Raw genomic sequence first — 22,197 nt, forward strand, 5'->3', positions numbered from 1 at the left:
ATGGCAGAAGGATCAAAGTAAGTGTAAGGCCACATGCTGAGGATCTGTGCTGTGAGCTCATAGAACACCGAATCCCAAGGCTGGGACATATCTGCCTGCCTGGGCACAGCTCCTGAGGATGCTCCTCTCTGGGGAGAGAGCAGCGCTGCCCCCAGCCTCACCACTGTTGTGTGCTTTTCCTGCAGGGTATTCAAGAAGACCAGCCCCAACGGGAAGGTGAGTCCATTGGGCACCTGTGGGTCTGTCCCCAGTGCAAATGAGCTTTTGGTGCCCAATGGTGAGGCTGCGGGGGCCTCAGTTTGGGGGACAGGTGACGCAGCCCAGGTTGCCATTCCCTTTGCAACCTCCTGATTCCCCTATGCCTGTGATGGTGCCATCACTGCGGTCACATTTCAAAACAAGTGTTTTAAAAAACACACACAATTCCTACAATGCGATGCCTGCTCCTTCACACCAAACACCTGCAGCATCACAGAGCTCGGCACCCACTAACCTGATGTGTTGTTTCCATTTGCCATGGGCTCCTCCAGCTGTCCATCTACCTGGGGAAGAGGGACTTTGTGGACCACGTGGAGTCGGTGGACGCCGTGGGTGAGTGGGGTTCCCAGGGTGCAGGGGGCAGTGAGTGGCCTCGAACATTGCTCTGTGTGGAGGGAGGAGTGAGGGCAACTCCAGAGGAGCAAAGATCTCATTTTCCTACAGACATCTTTAAAGCAATACTTATAAAGCAAAATCCCTTTGCAAGTAAGCCCTGGGGGTGGAGATGCTGAAGGAAGGGTCACCATCCCCATGCAGGCAGGTCCCCTGGAGGCAGCTCTCCCGGCCTCCTCCTGGCTGAGCATTTGGACTTTAGAGTATTCTCACAAGGACCTTCCTCTCTCCAGCACACCCAGTTCATCACCTCTTCTCTCCCGTTATTTGCAGATGGCGTCTGCCTCATCGACCCGGAGTACCTAAAGGACAGAAAAGGTATTAAGGCACAAAAACCCATGTTACACAGGGCAGGGACACAACCCCTGTAGGTAGCCATGCCTTGAAGAGATCTGAAGAATCTCATTAACTTTTTACTTGGCGTCTGAGATCTGCTTTTAATGCCAATAAGCTATAAACACAGCTTGTCTTTCTTTCCTCCTTTCCCAACCTTTCCCCTGCGCCTTTCCCTCCTCGCTCCCCTCCATTCTCACCCACGCTGGCCCCAGTCTATGTGACACTCACATGCGCCTTTCGCTACGGCCGAGATGACCTGGATGTCATTGGGCTGACCTTCAGGAAGGACCTCTACGTCCTGACCACGCAGATCTTCCCACCGGTGCCTGAGCAGGTGCCCAAAACCCTCACCCCTCTGCAGGAGAAGCTGCTGAAGAAGCTCGGTGAGAACGCCTACCCCTTCACCTTTGAGGTAAGGGTTGCTTGGTGCTTCCCAACCACGCTTCTCTATGGGGATCATCCTCGGGCACGCTCTCTGTCTGCTCTCTGTCTCTGTTCTGCCCAGATTGCAACCAACTTGCCCTGCTCGGTCACCCTCCAGCCGGGACCAGATGATGTGGGAAAGGTCAGATGCTGTCCCAGGCTGTCCCCCAGGTTGTTTCTCTCTCATGGGGAAGAGGCTGGAAGGGATGGACAGCTGGAAGCAGGGCTGGGATTTGCAGGGACGTGGTGGGGGAAGGAGGGGTACAAATCTGAACCTTGTGCAGCTCAGAGCCTCTTTGTAACCCAACATGTCCTCCCAGGCCTGCGGCGTGGACTTCGAGGTCAAAGGGTTTTGTGCTGAAAACCTGGAGGAGAAGATTCACAAGCGGTATTTGAGGGGAACCCTCATCCTTTTCCACTGCCCTGAAACTGAAAACTGCACCATTTTGGGGGTGATCACCTCCGGAGCTGAGACAAGGCTGCAATGCCTGCTTGTGTCTTGCTTGGGTTGGGGACTTTGCCTAAAGGAAGGGTGATGGTGCCTATGCCTGTGTCCACCCCGTCCTCAGAGCAGCCTGTAGACTGCACTGTTTGAATGGAGGAACTGAGATGCCCCCATAGACAGGCCATGCGTGCCTAGGGAGGCCAAGGGGTGACAGCTTCTCGCCCTGCAGGAACTCAGTGCGCCTCGTCATCCGCAAGATCCAGTTTGCACCTTTGAAGACAGGCCCAGGGCCCAAGTCAGAGACCACTCGGCAGTTCATGATGTCTGACAAGCCCCTGCACCTCGAGGCCACCCTGGAAAAGGAGGTCAGTGGGGGGCTGTTCCCAGCTCCTGCTACCATGTGTGTTCCCAGGGATGGGGACCAGGACTTCTTTGGCCCCAACCCCACTTGCTGGCCACGTGATTGAGCTTCTTCTGACTGCAGATCTACTACCATGGAGAACCCATCAACGTGACTGTCAATATCAACAACACTACCAACAAGATCGTGAAAAAAATTAAGATTGCAGGTGAGGAGTTGTCCCAGAACCACTGTGCTGGGTTGGAGATGGGGAATGTGGGCCTGGGTCTCTGCCGCCATGCCAATGCTGCTCCCTCCTGTCTGCCTCCAGTTGATCAGATCACAGATGTGGTTCTCTATTCACTGGACAAATATTCAAAGACTGTGTGCATGGAGGAGATCAAGTGAGTAAAAAGGAGCTGGCAAACAGAGCGGAGGGAGGGAGAGAAAGAGAAGCTGGTGGTGATGATGGTTTTACACTGAGCAAGATCAAGGTTAGAAGTGCAGACGTGAGGAGGTGGAGGAGAGGGAAGGCTGCAGACGCTGAGAGCCCAGCTTGAGCCTGGGGACGTCCCTGGGGAAAGGTGCACAGCTGCTCCCAGGCTGCTTCCTCTCCCCGTTTTGCATCTTGAGCCCAGCCGCAGCCTAACGAGGTCTCTGTGCTCCTGAGAAAGAGGAGTGTCAGAGCAAAGGTGGGAAGGCAGAAAAAAAAGAAGTGGTTGTGGGAAGGAACAAAAGGAGGAAATGAGCCCAGGCAGCTGCACGGGAGGGGAGGATGGGGCGGGAAGGACGTCACACTGGCACGGTGCTGAGCACCGATCAGGGGGTGCTGGGTGCTGGCTTTGAGCTCTCCTCTCCCGACCCTTCTAGTGAGACTGTGGCAGCCAATTCCACCTTCTCCAAAACGTACTCTGTCACCCCCACGCTCTCAGCCAACCGGGAGAAGCGAGGCCTGGCTCTTGACGGCAAGCTCAAGCACGAGGACACCAACCTGGCCTCCACCACCATGTAAGAGCCTCTGCATCAGAGCAAATCTCGGCTCAGGCACCTCAAGTGGCCTCCAGAAGCTGTGATCTCAGCCACTGATCATCCTTCCCTTCTCTCTGTCTGCCACACTGCTTTGCACTACAGCCTAGTGCACCCCACATCGGTACAATTGCTGTGGGGGTCATGAGGTTGGCTGCATGTCACAGCTCTGCTCTGCCTCTCTCCTAGCCTGAGACCTGGCATGGACAAGGAGGTGCTGGGGATCCTGGTGTCCTATAAAGTGAAGGTCAACCTGGTTGTGTCCCGAGGAGGGTGAGCTCTGTGGGCATGGTGGCAGGGATACCCTCTTGGGTCGTGCCGTGGGGTCTTGTTCCACTGGGCTGGTGACAAGGGGGTGGATGCAATGAGAAGGAGCTCATGCTGTGGGCTCCTTTCTCCCTGCCCATTTCCGAGGACTGTGGAGGCAGCTGGGGTCCACATCATCCCTTTTGTCTCCATCACTACCGCCCTTCACTTATTATAAAGCATTTTATTTCAAAGCAAAAAACTGACACCCTTCTCTTCTTCCTTTGCTGATTTCTTTCCTTTCTCTCCATGGCCACAGCATCCTGGGGGATCTCACTTCCAGGTAAGGAGAGAACTGCCCACAGTGCTCACCGCCAGCACAGTGCAGAACCAGGGCCAGCACTGTGCAGCACTGGGTGGGTTCACTGAAGGAAGTGCTTCTGCTTCCAGTGATGTCGGTGTTGAGCTGCCTGTCATCCTGATGCACCCGAAGCCTGTGGATGGTGAGTAGCACCTGACATGCTGCAGAAACACCAGGGAAGAAAATGTAGTTCCTGTTCAGGGGGGAACTGATAGGACTGATGGCTCTGGAAAGTCCCAACGGCTGGATGGAGTGCCCCAGAAAATGAGGCACATGTGACTCATCAGCCACGTGCTGCTCAGGACCAGACAGCGTGCTAGAGGAGCAGCTCTGCTCCCTGCTGCCACCCACCCATGGCTGCCTGTCCAGAAAAGCACCTCTGCATGGAGATGTTGATTGAATGTCATTTCTGCATTAACTATAAACATCTCTATTTCAATCCCTGCCTTCCCACGCTGTGCTTACAAATGGACTACACAGATAAACCAAGGTAAGTTTACTTACACCTCAGACTGCGTTTCCTCCAACACGCAAATCACATAAACCCATCACAGACAGTGAGCTGCTCCATTCCATTTTGGGTGTTGGAGGTGTTCTTAAATTATAACATCCACACCAGCAAGCCTTGTGCACGTGTCACAGCAGGCAGCACGGCATCCCCTACAATGGCACAGGCGACAGGATAGGGGTTGTAGGCCTATTCATGGCAGCCATGGCTACCAGCCAGCCCCACAGCTCTCACAGCTCCCAGAGTCCGGTTCTGTTTGGTAACACCCTGCACTGGGGCACAAACACGGGGTGTGGGGCCTGGAAACTCACTCTGCAGCTGTGTGGCTCTCATGCTGCAGACCAGCACTGCCTCAGCTCAGCAAGGACACACAGGCTTACAGAGATGAAAAGCTCTTGGTTTGCCCCCACCATCACACCCCGTAGATTTCCCCGGGTCATTTCATATTCACACGCTCTTGGAATTGCTTTCGCTGACTCTTCATTTCCATCTCTTCCTTCTGCGGCTCTCCCTTGCCGTCATCCGCTTGCCTTTTGCAAGGAGGTAACGAATCCCTTTGTCACCACTTTAGCTCCCTTCCCCTCCGTTTTCCCCTTGACACTGTAAAACACTGCCTTGAATTAAACCCCCCAAAGCTGTTGCCTTCCCCCGGCTCCCCAGCTCCCGAGCCATCCCAGTTCGGGCTGCACGCCCGCAGAGTGGCTGCAGGGGGAGCCGGATTTGGGGTGGGATTCAATCGCTCCAACCGCACCGCGCTCCTTGCAGCGAGGAGGACATCGTCATCGAGGAGTTCGCTCGCCAGAAGCTCAAGGGAGAAAAAGACGATGAAGACGAGAAGGAGGAAGGCGAGAAGGAGGAGAGCTGAGCTGCCTGCAGACGGAGGCACGGGGGGCTGTACCCCCATAGCACCCCGCAGCCCTGCCCGCCCTCAGCCCCGCGTGCCCCGTAGCCGCTCTGCCCCGCTCTGCCCCGCTCTGCCCCGCTCTGCCCCGCTCTGCCCCGCTCTGCCCCGCTCTGCCCCGCTCTGCCCCGCTCTGCCCCGCTCTGCCCCGCTCTGCCCCCCTGCCCCGGCGCTGCTATCGGGCTGTCCCACCGCCCACACTGAGCGCGGAGCTCCGGCGCTCGCACGGCCCAGCAGCGGCCCCGGGCGCCGTGTCGTTCGTCACCGGCCTGAATGACGCGACGTTTTCGGTGTGTTTATAAATAAACCGACACGAAACGAGAAACGGAGCCGCTTTGTAGGACGGCTAAGTGGGGGTGGGCTAGAGGCCGCCGACAGGGGGCGTTGTGCCGCGCCGGTGACGCCATAGCGGCGGCGGCGGAAGTGACGCCATCGCGGCGGCGGAAGTGACGCGCGGCGCGGCGGGCGGGGCGGCGGTGCCGGTGTGTGCTCGGAGGCCTCTTCTTCTCCTCAGTCACGGCTCCGGCTCGGCCTCTCCGCGCCGCCATGTCCGCCCCAGGCAGCGGCGGCGAGTTCGGCAACCCGCTGCGGAAGTTCAAGCTCGTCTTCCTGGGCGAGCAGAGCGGTGAGCGGAGCGGGGGTTGGGCCCGGTGCTGAGGTGCCGTTAGGCGGGGCGGGGCCGGCGGGGCGGCGGCCGGAGCGGGGGGGGAAGCCGGGGGGCGGCGGGCGGTGGGGTGGCGGGGCTCGGCATCGCCTCACCGCCCGCGGCTGCGCTGTGCCCCGGAGGCGGCGGCTGCCTCCCGCATCCCGCACTGCCGTCGGTTTCCTTTCAACCGGACGCCGGCTCTGTTCCGTGCCCCTGCCCTCACGGTGCGTGGATGAATTGCGTCATTTTCTTGAAATCGGGGTGTTCTGTCTGTGTCGCTCTCCCGTATTTATCGTCTCCTCGACCGCAGGACTGCGTCTTACAGGAATTTCTGGAAGTTTTCAGGTTGAGCTGCCTCAGCGAGGCGGGATCCATGTTGCTGCTGACAGGTGCTTGCCTTGCCCGTTGCTGGCACTCACCATTTCGCTGCTTTCTGCAGCTGTTTGTTCCTTTTCTTTCCTCCCTTCTATCTGTGTTTTTTGCAGCTTCCCGAGAGAATTGGGGATCTTTGGTTCCCATTCTCATCAGTTCTGCACTTTGTCTCTTGGTGACATTTGAATATGTGCATTTTTTAAGCAAGCCATCAAAGTTCACAGAATCACAGAATGGCCAGGGATGGAAGGGACCTCAAGGATCACGAAGCTCCAACCCCTCTGCCACACGCAGGGCCACCAACCTCCACATTTCATAGCAGCCCAGGCTGCCCAGGGCCCCATCCAACCTGGCCTTGAACACCTCCAGGGATGGACGGGGATCCACAGCCTCTCTGGGCAGCTGTTCCAGCACCTCACCACTCTCTGTAAAGAATTTCCCCCTGACATCCAACCTAAGTCTTCCCTCCTTCAACTTAAAACCATTTCCCCTTGCCCTGCTGTTATCTACCCTTTCAAAAAGTTTGCCTTATATCTAAAATCACTTTATGGACAAATGATCTCAATATTAAATGCTGCTGTTCTATGGAGCTAGTGGCAGCTAATTAATGTCCAAGGCATCACTGTGTCAGCTTTTGATGCTGGATCTTTTTTTGGATCTGGGAGTCTTGGTGATTACATAAGTGCCCAAATATGAATAACAAAGCAGATTTACCACTTGCTCAAAGCAAACAGGCAGCTCTGTGCTGTTCTCATCATAATGTACCTAAATTGAGGGTCAGGTTTCCATCGTGATTAATTTTTTTCTTGGATTCATTTGACTTAGTGCTCACCTATTATCTTATGAATGAATTCCTCAGCTGGTTGTTTCCCAGGTGGGAGTAGCTGGGAAGTAGCCTTATGTTGGCAACGTCATTCTGGTGATCAGCGGTACCAGCGTGTCAATCCTGAACAGCAGGTTCTTCCACTGCTCTTTGAAAGTAATTTTGCCTCTTCTTTTATAGTTGGGAAGACCTCTCTGATCACCAGGTTTATGTATGACAGTTTCGACAATACTTACCAGGTATGTGGTAGACACTCCTCTATGAACACATCTACTTTCCACTACTGAGATGCATTCCTGTTGTGCACATCTCCACGGGATATCAACTGAGTATCATACACGAGATTGTAGTGCGATTTGAAATGTAGATCAGACTGGGATTAAGTCCCAGTGTGCTGTCAGGCTGTGCAGCGTACAGAAGAGCTGTGAGGTTTAGATCCTGTTTGGGTATTGGAGAGCTTTGAGGAAAACAAAAAGAAGCATTGGTTTATGGGATCAGTGAACAAAAAAGATAACGGTGAAGGTCAATATGGAGCATCAGGAAATAGGGAATAAGGTACACATGTGCTTCTGATAGTTCTTGATCTCTGGTATCTCTATAAACTTGCTGTTAAAATAGGAGTAGTTGAGTCCAGGCTACATGGATGTACCCACAAGAAGTCAACGTGGTATATTTTTCTCTCTATGTCTCTCTCTGTTTAATTTTTAAATGTATTTTTTGTTTTTTAGCTGAAAGGCTATAGATAGAAAAAGTCAGGGAAATTTTGGCAAGGAGAGAGTAGGGTAGGGATGGAGAGGCTTCAGACTGAAAAGCTCAGGATGCGTAGGAGGCGCAGAGATCTCGGGAAGAGTTAGCAAAATGACTTAGTGGTATTTCAAAGGAATACTGAAAATCTCTAAGGAAAAAGAGACTGTGGTGGCCTCTTTTAATGCAGCCCAGAAAGAGTTATTGGTTTCAGTTGGAGTAATTTCAAACTGGAAGGTAACAGAGAAGATGGTTTTCTCGAGGACGAGTCATTTACTGAAACTGGATCTGCTTCTGCTTTATGTGCTTTTCTTTTATTCCTAACTCTTGTTAGGTGCTCTGGGGGGTTTATCTTGTTGTAAGCTGCCCTGGCTGCAGAAAACAGGGCTCCTAGAAAGAAGGTACTGACTGCAGAAATTGACAGTTGTGGCTTGATCCAATATCAGCTGGTTTGTGTTCTAATGGATTCTTCCAGAACACACGATGCTGCCTGTGTTTCAGTCTGGAGATTGTATTGAAATCTGTTCAGTAATCAATAACTTGTTTCCTGGCGTTGTGATGGCAAGGATACCTGCTTGATTTAAATGCCTGCAAGTGTCTAACACCTCTAACTTAGTAAGTTACTTTGGGTTTTCTGTACTGGAATGTCTGTGCAGCAATGGAAATGTGAATGGAAGGAGGTTGATGGAAAGAACTGTTTGGGAAATAAAGCTTCTGGTTGTCCTTGAAAAGGAGGAGCATTCTCTGTTGTTGGATAGCCATGAATCAACGTTACTTTTTAGGTTTCAGCACAGTTGCTCACAATTTATTTGCTCTACCTTCTGGTTATTTCTAATAAGAGAAATGTTACCAGAATGAATTGCTGTAAAGCAGAGGGAGACAGGACAGATACGATCTGTGCTGAGATGCATGAATGTCAAGGAGGTAAAATTAGAATTTGGAGGATCTTGTGAGTTGAGAAGTGTTGGAAGAATAGTGTGAAGTAAAGATAGGGGAGATACCCAGATTGCCTTGTTTTTATCAGCTTTTTTGAAGGCAAATGACTATAACAGTGCTAAATTACAAGCTAGTGAACGTTTTTCGGAGATTGTGTGGAAAGATTTGATTTGCAGATACTGGGAGGCAGTTACTAATGCTTTTCTTCTTTTCAGGCAACCATTGGAATTGATTTCCTGTCGAAAACAATGTATCTTGAAGATCGCACGGTAAGTGAGGCGTCTGTGTGGTAGTGTGGCAACTGTGCTCATGGCAGCAGCAGCTGCTGTGTGTGCTGTTTGCCTGGCCAGTCCTCCAGTGGCTGCTGGAATCCTGCAGCAGCCTTCAGAGGGACAGCCTTTGTTGAATGAAGTCACTGACCCATACTCTTTCTGGTACCCACTAGTCTGTAACACCTCTAGCACTAAGCCTAATCCTTTCATGCAAAATTGGAGCAAGCTAATGTTCATGTCCTGGGGGAATGGCTGTCTGCTCTGCTTGATAGGCGTGGTTTGCTCCCAGAATTTGCAGCCCTGTCTGTAGGGATTGTCAGTGTGAATGGATGTGGACAGACCCCAGGTAGCAATTCCAAGTTTTGAAGTCATTCATGATTAACAATAGTGGCACAGTTCCCTTTTGCAGAAAGGTTCTATTTGTAACACAATGCTGACTTTCTGTTAATAGAGCATTTTTGAATTTAGCTTGCATGAGACTCTTTTTTGCATCAAGAGATCCCTCGTATCTCTCTCCTGTCTTTCAGCAACTGTCCATTTGTTCGTGTTTTGCTAGTAATTGCCTTTTTTGCTCATTTTATTACTGGCCAAGAAGTACAAAGCTGCTGGCAGGAGGGAGGGGGTCAGTGCTGCAGTGGAAGCCTTTTGTATGGTTTTGGGTCTGTTGCTTTTGAAGAAGGCTCATCTCTGTGTGTGATGAGATTCTGCTGAGTGCTTCCCTGCCATCTTACCAGCGACTGATTGTTAGAAAAGACCTTACTGAATCTTTGGGAGAACTACTTGGAGAATGTTCTTCAGTGTTGTTAGCAGATATTGAGAATGCAGCTTGACACCTGTTAAGTCAAGGTGGAATGCCTGTGTCTTGTTTGCAGCTGTCTGTAGTTCTCAAGTGTAGTCTTTGTTCCTTATGGCTGTGTAGGTCACGATGCCATGCACCTCCTGGCCTGCTATCCAGAAAAATGGCTGGTATACTGTTAGCTTTCTGAATTGTTTATCCTGTTAAAATAATGAGGGGTGCTGAGTGAAAGTCAGGAGGGAGAAATACTAGCACACCAGGCTAGACAGTGAAATTGTTTCTCAGATATGGCTCATCCTGTATTTTGCTATAGGCTTTGCTGTACTTGAAATGAAGAACATAAAGCCTCCAACTGCAGCTTTGACACACGTCTTTATGCCAAATAATATGTCCTGTTTGTAGTGGATTGTACCCCACTACTGTTCCTAAGCACTTCACACCAGAATTTCCAGTGGATTAATCAAAACTGTGTCTGCATGATGCACTCCTTAGGATTTGGAGTGACCACATCTAGCTAGCTGTAGGCTGCAGTCTGTAGGACTTGTGTACCTGGAGTCCCCATCTGGCAGAATGCACTGAGGTATGTATGCATGTTTCCCTCCTTAGCTGACAGGTTTGGAAGGTATTGTAGGGATATTTAGGAAGTGGGAGAGTGTGCTTGTGTACAGGTTCCTGATGGTGGTGTGGAGGGAGAGAAGTTTCTCTGCTGTGTCAGGTTACAGTTAGAGGTATCACTGGCTCTTTTCACGCTTCTGTTCCATTTTAACTTTCCTTTTGTTGCATTTTTTTAACCTTGCAGTTTTTCTTTTTATTTCACTTGAGTTTTGGTTTTGTTTTCCATTTTCCTGCCCTTTCCTTTCCCTCTTCCCTGCACTTTTCCGTTTCCCAGATCAGGCTGCAGCTGTGGGACACAGCCGGCCAGGAGAGGTTCCGCAGCCTCATTCCCAGCTACATCCGTGACTCTGCTGTGGCTGTCATTGTCTTTGACATTACAAGTAGGTATTGAGCCTGAGTGTCTGCAGAGGCCTTGCTTGTAACGTGTGCCCTTTATGCTTTGGAGGCAGTGGTGGTTTCTGAAAGTAGCTGAGTGCAGCGTCTGATGCACGGACTCAGATGTGAATGGTCCCAGTCGTTTATTACAATTCTCACATCACTTATATACCTTCACAAGTTTTCTTTCTCTAGCTTTCCCATCCACCCCTACAACTTTCCCGTCCGCCTTTACATTCAGCAGAGCGTTCTACAAAACACTCTTCAGCCGTTCACACAGGCGCTTATCCAGTCGGAGCTGTGAGATCATCTTTCTTCTTCTAGAGGTGTCCTTGGTTCTCATGCTGTTTATCTTGCTCCACAGCTTCTGCTCTGAACAGATTTTCTTGTACTCCCACAGTTAAGATAGAACATCAGCCCCAGAATGCAGGTGTTTTGTGGGCTGAGGGGGAAATAGGTGAGCATCTAACCCCAAACCAACGTAAACTCCATCTCGTGACACCTAAACTGGGCAGTCATTTAAGTCTTGTCTGCTCAGAAATCAAATTGTGGAAATGATACAGAAAACTGCCCTGGCAGGTGGGTAAATAGGGGTTATGATTGTGTGTGACTTCATGGAATAAAAGGTGGCTGGTAGCCTCTAGGAAACTTCTTAGCTTTTCTGTTTTTTTTTTTTTGTGGGTTTGTTGTTGTTTTTGCTGTTGTTTTCGTGCTTTCTTCCTGTTTTGTTGTTTTTTGTTTCATTTTTCAAATCTCCATATGTTTTCTCCACTCTGGATAACTGGAGAGGTAACAGAGGTGACAATTTCAGAGGCCAAACCAGTGAATTACTGCCAGACTAGGTAAAACACTCATTTAAATAGAAGCAACGTGGTGACTTGTGAGTATTCAGGACTCCCATTTCATTGAAGAGCAGAAGTGACAATTCATGTGAGTCACCAGAGAGCTTTGGAGAAGGAATTCCTCTCGCCACAGTTTCTAAAGAATAAACGAGTTTATATGGAAACTGTCTATAACTCTTGGCACAAGCATTTTAGTAGATGAAAATAATTATTTCATGATAACTCTGTTACCATTTCCACTTGATCTGGCTTTTTCAGCTAAGTGAGCTACAGTATCAGCTAGACAGGATTCATACCCCTGAATTAAGCTGAAGTAAAGAAAGTACCACAGATTTAAACAAATAAAACACCACTCCTTTGGCTTGCCTTCCTTCTGTCACAGACTGCAGCTTATTGTGAGTCTTTCTGGATCAGGAGTTTGTTTCACTTTGGAAAATGGAAGTGCTTAACAGATGATAACAAACTGCCCTCAGAACATGAGGTAGCAAAAAATAATGACAGTGTTTCAATTCTGTAGCTTAAGTATTTAGGGAGGATTTCTGATTTGGTGCAAAATATTGTAAAGCTGATCTTTTGGGGCTTGAGGGGTGCTGAGATGTGCACGTGATGACACATGGGAATGGATTTACAGAGCAGAGTTTCAGGCTGCATAGGCTGGCATCTTTTCCTCCCAGCTGTTGCGACAGGTTTAGGAGGCTGTTTATCCAGGCAGGTGGAACAATTTGCCACAGTCTAGGTTGTTATTAACAACTTCCAGACGTGTCAGAAATAATTAAATGATAACTGATCTCATCATGCCTCAGTAATGGTCTGATCTTTTCAGATAACATCATTTTTTTCCTGTTACTGCTCTTTGTTCTGTTCTTAGCAACTAAGAAGCTTTTAGTTTTCTCATGATAGTGAAGGAATAGCTTATGTACTCTTGTGGGCATGATCATGGTGACTGAGGGGATTACAGAAATAGTTTCCAGTCTGAAGAGCTGTGCATTTGCACTGTCTTTAGTAGCAACTGTATTTGAGAACCTCAGCCTTCTCTAAGTTAATGCTGATCACAGTTGTGTGAAATAGGGACAGTCCCACGAGTACCTGCCAGGATGCTCTTAACAAGTACAGGAAGAACTGCTGGCTCCACTAGTTTTTCCTTTTCAGCAAGATTAGCAGGGCCAGCTAGTCACCTTTAGTGCTTTTTTGATTGTGAATCTGCAGTCTAGAGCATTTAAATCACCACCTTGGTAAATTTTGTGGGTGAAAAAAGCTGGTGTAGCAGTAATGTTCTGGACACTCTATAAGGAACTCATTGTGAAGTTCAGAGCCCAGAGCCTGAAGCAGTCATTGCTATCAGTCTGATCTGCCAGCAGTGGCGTGATATTGTCCAAGCGTTTGGAGTTCATCACCCTGAGTTTCCAGGGGCAGTGAGGAGCCCTGATTTTTTTGTTACTGTAACAACAGCTGCCTTTAGAAGAAGGAGAGTGCTTCAACTATAAGCCCTAATCTTCCTGAAGTCCTTGGGCAACCACGTGGATATTCTGATATAGATATGTCTTGTTTAATCTGTTGTATCAAGACATTTTGCAGACACATGCATCTATTTAAATTTTTCTTATAAATAAATCAACCATCAGACCTTCAGAAACTGTTTTCTCCCTTGTAGCCTATCTCCTGCCTGCTCCTTGCCCAGCAGCATTCTGTCCATAAGGAGCCACTAGCCTTCATCACTGCACACGTGGTTTGTGAGCACACCTTACCAATTCCTGTAACTCAGCTGGGATCCAGTATCTGCCTGCTATGGAACTCGTGGCTGCTGAGGATGCAGTGTGCTCATTTTCTGGCAGCCTGGCACTGCTTGTACAGCAAGCTGTGTGGGGTGATAACTTAGGAGGAGATGGTATCACTGCCAATTGTTAAAAGCTTTTGTTTAGCATTCCTTGTGATAGTCAGGCATTTTTTGGCTGTTGCTGCTTCAAACAGGCAGGTCCCAGCATCACATGGGCATAGTGGTGGTTACGACTGCGTGCACCACATGTTCATACATACTAAGAGGGGAAAAGGATGGTAGTAAGACCAGATGCTAGTGCTGTCGTATAATAACTTGGTTTGTGTTTGGAAATCACTGTGGTTCTGGAGATCAAACTGTATCTTATAGCTTTTGGTACTTGGTTCTGACTGTTGTGTTTATTATAAGGGGAGAGCCCAGTGCCCTTTTTGCACATGCAGCCTGCATTGTAGCATTTGCTTTTTCTTCTGCTGGAACTTAAGTTATCAGTTGCCCTGATATTGCATGAAAATCTCCATTACCATCTTCTGGCTGCATAATGCTGGGAGAATGGATGCTGTTGCACTACTTGGTGTCAGACTTGAGGTAGTTATGTGTCTACCGTGTGGTAAATGCCCCAAGAGTTTTAATTGGGTCGTGGTGGGCCAGGAGCACCGCGGAGATCTTGCATAAATAACCCTGGGTAGACTAGGAAGGTAGCTCTGTGATGTACCTGCTGCCTTTAGCAGCAGTGGCTGGAGGTGGCAGCTGTAACCTGGAGCTCTTTGGGATGTGGTGGCCATGGGAGTAGGAGAATCTCTAGGCAAGCAAAGGAAATGAAAGCACATCATTTGCAATCAAAATCTGAAAAGCCAAATTCTGTGGTGTGTGGGTGTTTGGAGCTGGATTACGAGGTCAGCACCAGCTTCTGAGACTGAGCTGCATATAGTCGGTTCTAGAAATGGCCTTTTCTCTAAAGGACAGTTTCCTCCTTTCTTTTCTCTCCTGCGTTCTCTCTGCTCTCCCTGGCCTGGTACCAGCAGGTTCGGCTGCAGCTCTGGGACACAGCAGGCCAGGAGCGGTTCCGCAGCCTCATTCCCAGCTACATCCGCGACTCCACTATTGCTGTGGTAGTCTATGACATTACAAGTGAGTGATGCTTCGGTGTCTCATTATTTGAAATACTGCATGTGAGCAGAACTGCTTCCACAAGTTCTGCGTAAAGATGATTAACGGTAGAAATGTTCCCCCCCCCACCCCTGCTGGTTTTTCTGTTCAGGCAGAAAACGGTTTGTGGGTCATTTGTGTGTGATGTGGGGAGACTTGGAGAGCGTCTGGATACAGGCATACCCAGATTCGTATGTTTTCTTTCTTGCTTAAAAGTAGTTTTATCCTTAGCATTCCCATTTGCTTCTTCCTTACAGACTTGAATTCCTTCCAGCAGACCTCCAAGTGGATTGATGATGTTCGGACAGAGAGGGGAAGTGATGTCATCATCATGTTGGTGGGGAACAAAACTGATCTGGCAGACAAGAGGTAATAGAGGGAAGCTGGTGGCCTTGCTGCCCTGACCAGGAAAAGCAGGGAACTGGCTGACTTAGACTCTTAAAGTCCCGTGGATTTCACATCTTAGGACATGTTGTAAAATGTTTGCCCTTACAGTTCTTAATTCTGTGATGCTGCTTCAACTAACAACCACCATAATAGCTTTCCAGAGGACCACGTTCTGCATTTCTATTTCAAATTCATCTCTTTATTGTTGAATTAAGAAAACACGTTTAATGTTTTCAGACATTTTCCTTTATGAATGCATTAGAAATAGCATAGATAAGGAAAAATTGTTCATTTCAGTGGTCAACTTCACTATTAGTTGACAAAAAGAAAACGGGGTAAGCAGCTCCTGACAATGCCAGTCCTCTAAACTAACACATGCATGTATATGGGTACTCTAAGATGTGTTCTTGTGTTTCAAAGAGAGAACCTCGAGACCTTGAAGTTATGAGGAATTTTTATTTGGTGTAAAAGAATCTCAGAAAAAAACAGAGCTGGGCAATGCCTGGATCTCACAGTAAAACAGAGTCTTATGGAACTGAAACCTGGCTGTTCATGAGACGCTTCCAATCAAAATATAACATCTTCAGAAGCTGTTTTCTCAGAAAAGAAATCCTGCACTATTATCTGAGTTCCTGTTTGTTTACTTTTCTTCTCGGTATGATGTACCTAACAGCAGTCTGACCGTTCCATTGTTGGATGTTGCCATGTTTTAAATTATAAACTTTGCTTTACTCACTCCTGAATGTAAACATTGCTATGGGAAATATTGTGATGCTTTTTTTTTTTCCTTCCCCTTACATTTTTGGTGTTGTACAAATGCTCATGTGAGACAAGAGCCAGCATCCCTGGCTGTACAAGGATGCTTTTTGCCCTTTGTCTCTGTGCAAGTCATGCTATTAGTTTTTAGTTTGCTGTGCCTAGCAGGAGAAGCATAGTACTAAAACTGCTGTGTGTTTTGAGTCAGTGGGGGGAAAAGATAGTTAAGGTTTTCCTGAGTGCTGCGTGGGCTTCTGTACTGATGATACTTGTGGAAATGTTTCCTCTGCCCTTCACACCTTCTTATCAATTGTTTTACTTTTCCCAGCTCCGTTGGAGGCCAGTTCAAGTAATCTATGCCTTACACTTCAGAAATGTTGGGGAAACTTGGTGCCCCAGAGCTTCAGAAGTGTGATTGATATATAGAACTGACTTAGATTAAGAAATCCAAGTAGCAACAACTCAGAGTGGTCTGGCCTCTGATTTCAACTCCTAAAAGCATCTGAACGAAATCTGATGGGTTGTACTTCATTCAGCAGCTCTGTATGCTGACCAGCTGCTATCACTTATGCCCTCCCAGGAGCTGGAAATACCTGCAGCTCTCTAACTGAATAATCTGGAGTTCAGATTTGAGGCTAATTTGTATCAACTTCCATTTTCTGTAGAACTGTAAAGCCCAGTGGGATAATTCCTGCCTTGTATTATTTTCTGCTGGTACAGAAGAGTATGTGCAGAACAGCTGTTTCATCTCTGCCATACAAATATAAAAACCGGAGACTTGTTTGAAATATAGCTGTGGTCGGAGTTGATGTAGCACTGAAAATCAGAAGTTTAATTAAGTGTCAGCAGTCCTGGCCTAGGCATGAATTTGCAACTTCATGTAAATCCTGATATCAGTAAAAGAAGCCCAATTGTCTTGACCAGAACTGTACAATAAAAGCAGCTTTGTGGCAAGCTGAAATGCTGGGCCTCTTAATGCTGGAAAAAAAAACCAGTGTCAATCTGAACCTTATGACGTTATTTTTTTGTTTTAGGTAGTATACAGCATATTGGAACCCATTCCCCCTGTGGTAAAACCAAGTGATGATTCGGGTTGAGTTCTGGTGCCAAAAAGCTGAACTCAGGATAGCAGTGGTTTTATTTGCTGCAGCCTGTTAATTTTTCTTTCCTGTTAATGTTGCTTCAGTTGGTGGCTGTTTTTCTGCAGTTTTCTTTTTATCAGTTTTGGACTATTTTTCTTTGTTTTGGTTTTTCTTTTCTGTGATTTGTTCTCATTGCTGTAGACAGGTTTCTATAGAGGAGGGTGAGAGAAAAGCCCGAGAGCTGAATATGATGTATATTGAAACCAGTGCTAAAGCAGGATATAATGTGAAACAGGTATGTACAGGGCATTGGTCAGAGATGCATTTGCAGGTGCTTGCACACAAGCTGTAGCTGCTGCTGGAGCCTTTCTGATTTCTTTCTGTAATCTTATGGAGTTCCCTTCTGTTGGCTTTTGGGAAATGGCTTTTTGCAGCAGGTGCAGCTAATGGGGATTCTTCCTTCCCTTGAGAGTGCTGTGAATGAGACTCCAATGTATTGCATAAAACTTCATCCTGTGCTGATCATCCTTTAGTAATGGTCTTAAGTCCAGGTGTTCTCTGAATAACTTACCTGACGTTGTCTCCTCCTTAGCTGGAGAACTCAGGGGTCTTAAATACCCAGAGGTTCCGAGGTCTCCATTTCTGGACTCTGCACTCTGGTAATGGGCAGTGAATGGGCCTTTCACTGACGAGTGTCTCACTCACAGATATCTCTAATTCCTCTTGTCTGTTTTTCCTTTCTGTCTTTCTGCTTCTGTTTGCACCTTCGTCCAGGCAAATCACTACAGAAGAAGGGGAACAGAGAGCCAAAGAGCTGAATGTGATGTTTATTGAGACCAGTGCAAAGACTGGATACAATGTGAAACAGGTAGATCGATCTTCTGTTCTCAAGGCAGGATATTTGTACTTTCCTTTTGCTCTGTGGGAGGATTAAGCTTCTGCTTAGGGTTCGTGTTCTGTCAGATACTTGCTTGTATTTACTGTCAGCCTCTGAAATGCTCCTTGCCCAGTGGTCACTGCTGCTGCTTTATCTGGTGAAAGCTCCCTTCGTGTCAAATCAGTGAATCCCTGTTAAAGCTAAGGAAACTTAACTTACCTTGAAAGATAAGAGGATCTAAAAATAAAATGTGCTGAGGAATGGAAATGGCAGTGCTTAGTGCAGCCTGTCAAACACCATTTTGTCCATTCCCTCTGCTGTGGTTAACCATTAATGCACTGTTTTCTAAAATCAGTTTTGACGCCAGTCAAGACAGTAGCATACACTGATGCTTAAAGTGGAAGTTTCTGGTTCTGTTGAGAAGCCACAAGAAAAAAAAAAATCGCAGAATGATTGAGGTTGGAAGGGATCTCTGGAGATGTGGTCCAGCCCTCCTGCTCAAATCATAGTCAGCTAAAGCAGGCTGCCCAGATCTGACTCCAGTTGGATTTTGAACTTGCCAAAGAATAGAGACTCCATCTCTTCAGGCAACCTGCCCCAGTGTTCAGCTACCTTACAGCTAAGGTAAAGGGTCTGCAGACAGCATAAGCATGATTAGTGTTGGGAAACTGCCAGCTGGGATACCTGCTTAAGTTTGCTGCACACCAGCTGGCTGGAAGAGCCTGGTGATAGGATTAGGGGATGATTTTTGTTTCTCTGGCTGTTTTGGTGCTCAGTGCCTTGATTTTTTTATTCATTTATTTATTTTTCCAAGTAATATGTTTTGAAAGTGTGGATGAGAGCTCTGTCAAGCTACTGTGAAGAAAAATCATTGTCATCTGATGATGCCTTTAGTTCTTTAAATGAGAAGCTTTTACACAGCATCTTTCACCTCAGTGTCCAGCAGTGTCTGCGTTGTTTGCTGCTTCATTAATGGCAGCAGGAGGAGCTCTAAGCACTGGTTTAAAATTATGCAAAACCATTCTCTGTCTTTATGAGCATATGCTAGTCCTTCCCAGCTCTTGTACATCCTTAATAGCTTCAAGCAGCTCACCCAAGCTGGCCATTCTGCTCGGAGGTGGCTGTTTCACAGCAGGACTGAACCAAAAGGGTTGGCTATAGAACCTCGGTTATTCCATAGACTTCTGGAGCATGCCTCTGAACAAACTAAAGGCTTGTTAGAGGTCCCGAGCCAAACTCTGTAATGTAGCTGTAAACTGTGTGTAAAAGCAGTTGAGGCTGGAAATAGTAAATTGCAGCCTCTAACGTGCTTACCTGTATGCAGGGGGGATTTGTTTTTATACATCTCTAGATGAACAATTTCTGATGAGAAAGAACTCCACGTTCAGCTCAAGTAGAAGCAGATAAAAGCAAGCCACCTGTTTGGTAGGCATTCAGTAGCTTCATTTCCTTAAGCAAGCTTGTTAAATTGTTTGTGGAAAAAAGTCTTGTGGCATTTGATTGTTGCTTTGCTTACTAAAATACCCACATAACAAATCTGTAAAATGCTCAGACCTGCCATAGAGCAGTGTTGGAGTGGGTTTTGTGTTTTTACTTTTTGACACGGATTTCTTTCTGACAAGCTTTCAGTTCACCTGTTGCTACCTTTCAGCTATTCCGTCGCGTGGCTGCTGCCTTACCCGGGATGGACAGCACACCAGAGAAGAGCAAAGAAGACAGTATCCTTCTTTTCTCAACAATCGTTTTCTGGATTTGGCAATTAACGCTTTGTGAGTTTGGGCTTAGTGACTTGTTGGCACGTTTGGGGAATGGGCCTCAGTGGGGTTTTTCAGATACATGGCTGAAAACGGTGCAGTGTGGTGCAGCCATGAAGCGTGGCCCCTGCTCGTGGTCTCTGTGTAAATACACATAACTACTTGTAAGTGTGCTCTGCTCTTACCAGGAAGGGTGGCTGACAGCTCTTTAAGATACTGGTCATGTTCTCTAGGTCTTTTTTCTTTTCCTTGAGACAGGTGATTTCCTTAACTTACCTCCTGCAGTGATTGACATCAAACTAGAGAAGCCTCCTGAGCAGCCAGTAACGGAGAGCGGTTGCTCCTGCTAACAGGCCCGTTCTGTAGCAGCACATTCCCCAGCTGGCCAGTCTCACTGAAGAACATCACTGCTCATTGGCTAGGCAACCCTACTTTGGGCTGAAAAAACAATCTACTAAGCGAGCGAACTCCCTGTTTACGGTGGGGAGCAGCCCTGGCCGCCCCTCTTACTGCATGGTATGAGCCTTGAGTGCAGAATGAGTGTCCTGTCTTTTATTTTATTTTTTATGTTGTTGCACTTTGGCACCGTGGTGCCCTTTACACTCCCTCTTTCTCTCTCTTCTCTCCCCCCCTTTCCCACCTTGAGCCTGTCTGCTCAGATGTATCATGTGAATGCAATGGAAAAGCCACCAAGTTAGGGAAAAGAAGAAAAATAAATAAATAAAGCTTGGGGGTGGGTTTTCCACTTTCCTTTACTGCCTTGCATATTAACTAGCTCCTGTCCACTCCAGTCTTGTCTGTTCTGCATCCCCACTTCCTCTGTTTAAAGGCTGCTCCTTTTACACCAGTCAGTTTGACTTGGCCTTGCCTTGTTGGGCAGTACAGGTTACCTGTTTCTAGGCTTTTGGTTCCTGCAGGATACACACACAATATTAGCTCTTCAGTTTCTCCTTTTTGTGGATGATGTTGGCTAAGTTTTGCTCATGACTTCTGGGGTTTGCCCTACACTCTGACCCTCATGTGATGCAAAACATTGGAAACTCCCAAACTCTTAGCTTTGACCTTGTTGCTCCCATCTGTGCAGCAGAGACATCCCACAGATTGCTCCCTGCAGTGTATCTTCCTGTCTGGAGGATGTTGGTGCTTGGTGAGTGTTGGCAGTAAGATGTAGGGAAGGAAATGGGTACAGAGACTTTATAGCATGAAGCTGGGTGGGGAGAAATCCTCAGGGTGATTTGTAGGGACCTTGGTCTTGTCTGTCAACAGCGAAAGCAAACAGCTCTGTGGAGCCCATCACTGCAGGAGCAGTACCTGGGAATCGTGTGGTGTTCAGGTTCCTTTCCTAGTCTCCGTCCTTCTGTTTGTAGTCACATAGCCTAGGAGCTGCTTCATGGAGAGCAGGTGGGCTACAGCAAATTGAAGGCCAGCGATAGCTGTTCTGGCTTCATATCTAGGTTGCTGCTTAATGAAATCACACACAGCTGCTTCTGCTTTTGTTGTGGTCTCACAGAGTGGGGTTAGTACCATGTTGCTTTGGAATAGTGGTAAGCTGTAACAAAGATAAGTGCTAGCAGGGATTTATTATCATATGTGAGTGGGGGAAATGTACACTGCTAAAGTGCATTTTGTTGTCACTTCTGGATGCCTGAGGTTGGGAAATACCTCGCTTTTCCCTCAGCTCTCTGCCCTTGATTTCTAACGATGTTAGTAGAGCTCTTTGTAAACTTTCGTTGTGATTATTTTTGTGTGTGTGTGTGTGTGTGTGTGTGTGTGTGTGTCCATCCGATCAATCCAGAAGTCAGGAGGTCTGTTGACAGAGAGGAGAATAGAACAGCCAGAAGTCAGGAGGTCTGCTGACAGAGAGGAGAAAAGAACAGCCAGGTGGTTTTAAGCCATTCACCAGTTCTTTCATCACCCAGCCTATGTATCGCCACTGGGGATGCTGGCGGGGAGGAGCACAGCGTGCCACAGTGTTAAGGGTACAAACAGGGACAGTGATGTTTGGGTTGGTGAGGCTCTCCTAGCAGGATGCCTTGTCGGTCACTGACATAGTGTGTGCACTTTGAAACCTGTGGGCTGGGGAAGGAGGGGAGGGGGTGGCCTTGGGCTGGGTGCTGGTGGCCTTGTTGGAGAAGCGCCTGGTCAGAGTGCCGTGGCTGCTTCCTGGTCATGTTGGCTTACTGGCATCTGGTGACCAAGCTGCAGGTGGCTGCCCTTGTTCTCAGAGAGCTTTGTCCCTTCCCCTCCACATGAGCTGGCCTGCAGGAGGAAGCTGGGATGTCCTTTCCCCCATTTCGTTCTGGAGTGTCCCTACCCCTTACCCACAGTTCCAGCTGGCACGGCTGGGTCCTCTGTGCCCAGCCCCAGCGGTAACTCAGCCCCCTCCTCTGTACATACTCCTGTCATGTGGGAATTGCTGATATTTGTTGGTGTGTGTGTGTCTGCTGTAGAACAGGTTTTGCTGTCCCTTTCTCATGGCAGGCGTGCACTGTGCCTGCTCTTGTATTGTTCTGAGTCGCGGGCCTGGGGGGGAAGGGGGGACCATAAGTAATGGAGGGAGGGGTAACTAGTGAAATAAAATAGTTCACTTCCCACTGTCTTCTCTATGGATGTGTAAAATATTGAGTGTGTGTCTGGCCCTGCTGTCTCCTAGCTGTTAGCCAAGTAAGTGTGACTATTACTATGAGTATGGACTGTCCGACCACAGCCGTGTATCACACTAAATAAAGTTATTTCACCAACACCTCCTCTGTCCTGCTTCAG

The 22,197-nt window shown here is 48.0% G+C and overlaps 2 protein-coding genes across 10 annotated transcripts; both read left to right on the forward strand.

Annotated features, from left to right (window-relative positions):
• ARR3 (arrestin 3) lies at window positions 1-5,566 on the forward strand. The gene is made up of 15 exons (XM_085230945.1): window positions 1-17; window positions 186-216; window positions 531-591; window positions 925-969; window positions 1,200-1,399; window positions 1,493-1,552; window positions 1,731-1,798; window positions 2,085-2,220; window positions 2,340-2,424; window positions 2,527-2,599; window positions 3,066-3,203; window positions 3,411-3,494; window positions 3,787-3,810; window positions 3,918-3,970; window positions 5,102-5,566. The coding sequence occupies exons 1-15, from the start codon at window positions 1-3 to the stop codon at window positions 5,512-5,514; spliced, it is 1,488 nt and encodes a 495-aa protein (XP_085087071.1). The 3' UTR covers window positions 5,515-5,566.
• Window positions 5,567-5,649: 83 nt separating this feature from the next.
• Window positions 5,650-22,177, forward strand: RAB41 (RAB41, member RAS oncogene family). 9 transcript variants are annotated; one of them, XR_014884921.1, is made up of 9 exons: window positions 5,650-5,862; window positions 7,259-7,317; window positions 8,974-9,027; window positions 14,452-14,560; window positions 14,836-14,947; window positions 17,005-17,098; window positions 17,578-17,671; window positions 19,332-19,398; window positions 19,720-22,177. XR_014884921.1 is itself a non-coding variant. In XM_085230285.1 (9 exons), the coding sequence occupies exons 2-9, from the start codon at window positions 7,292-7,294 to the stop codon at window positions 19,782-19,784; spliced, it is 630 nt and encodes a 209-aa protein (XP_085086411.1). In that variant the 5' UTR covers window positions 5,698-5,862; window positions 7,259-7,291; the 3' UTR covers window positions 19,785-22,177. The 9 variants fall into 9 exon arrangements, 8 of the variants coding, with proteins under 8 accessions (XP_085086405.1, XP_085086404.1, XP_085086410.1 ...); XM_085230285.1 differs by lacking the exon at window positions 17,005-17,098 and adding an exon at window positions 10,716-10,821 and having other exon boundaries at window positions 5,698-5,862; window positions 14,455-14,560; XM_019618118.3 differs by lacking the exons at window positions 5,650-5,862; window positions 17,005-17,098 and adding exons at window positions 5,963-6,107; window positions 10,716-10,821 and having other exon boundaries at window positions 14,455-14,560.
• The last annotated feature ends 20 nt before the right edge of the window (window positions 22,178-22,197 follow it).

Source organism: Meleagris gallopavo, chromosome 9, assembly GCF_905368555.1.
Source record: "Meleagris gallopavo chromosome 9, MGAL_WU_HG_1.1, whole genome shotgun sequence".
NCBI lineage: Eukaryota > Metazoa > Chordata > Aves > Galliformes > Phasianidae > Meleagris > Meleagris gallopavo.

Coding starts and splice junctions, on each gene's coding strand:
- ARR3 (XM_085230945.1), top strand. Junction 3,204..3,410: donor AACCTGGCCTCCACCACCAT/GTAAGAGCCTCT, acceptor CCTCTCTCCTAG/CCTGAGACCTGGCATGGACA. Junction 3,811..3,917: donor CTGGGGGATCTCACTTCCAG/GTAAGGAGAGAA, acceptor TTCTGCTTCCAG/TGATGTCGGTGTTGAGCTGC.
- RAB41 (XM_085230279.1), top strand. CDS start 5,784: ATGTCCGCCCCAGGCAGCGGCGGCGAGTTCGGCAACCCGCTGCGGAAG. Junction 14,948..17,004: donor ACTGATCTGGCAGACAAGAG/GTAATAGAGGGA, acceptor TCATTGCTGTAG/ACAGGTTTCTATAGAGGAGG. Junction 17,099..19,331: donor CAGGATATAATGTGAAACAG/GTATGTACAGGG, acceptor GCTACCTTTCAG/CTATTCCGTCGCGTGGCTGC.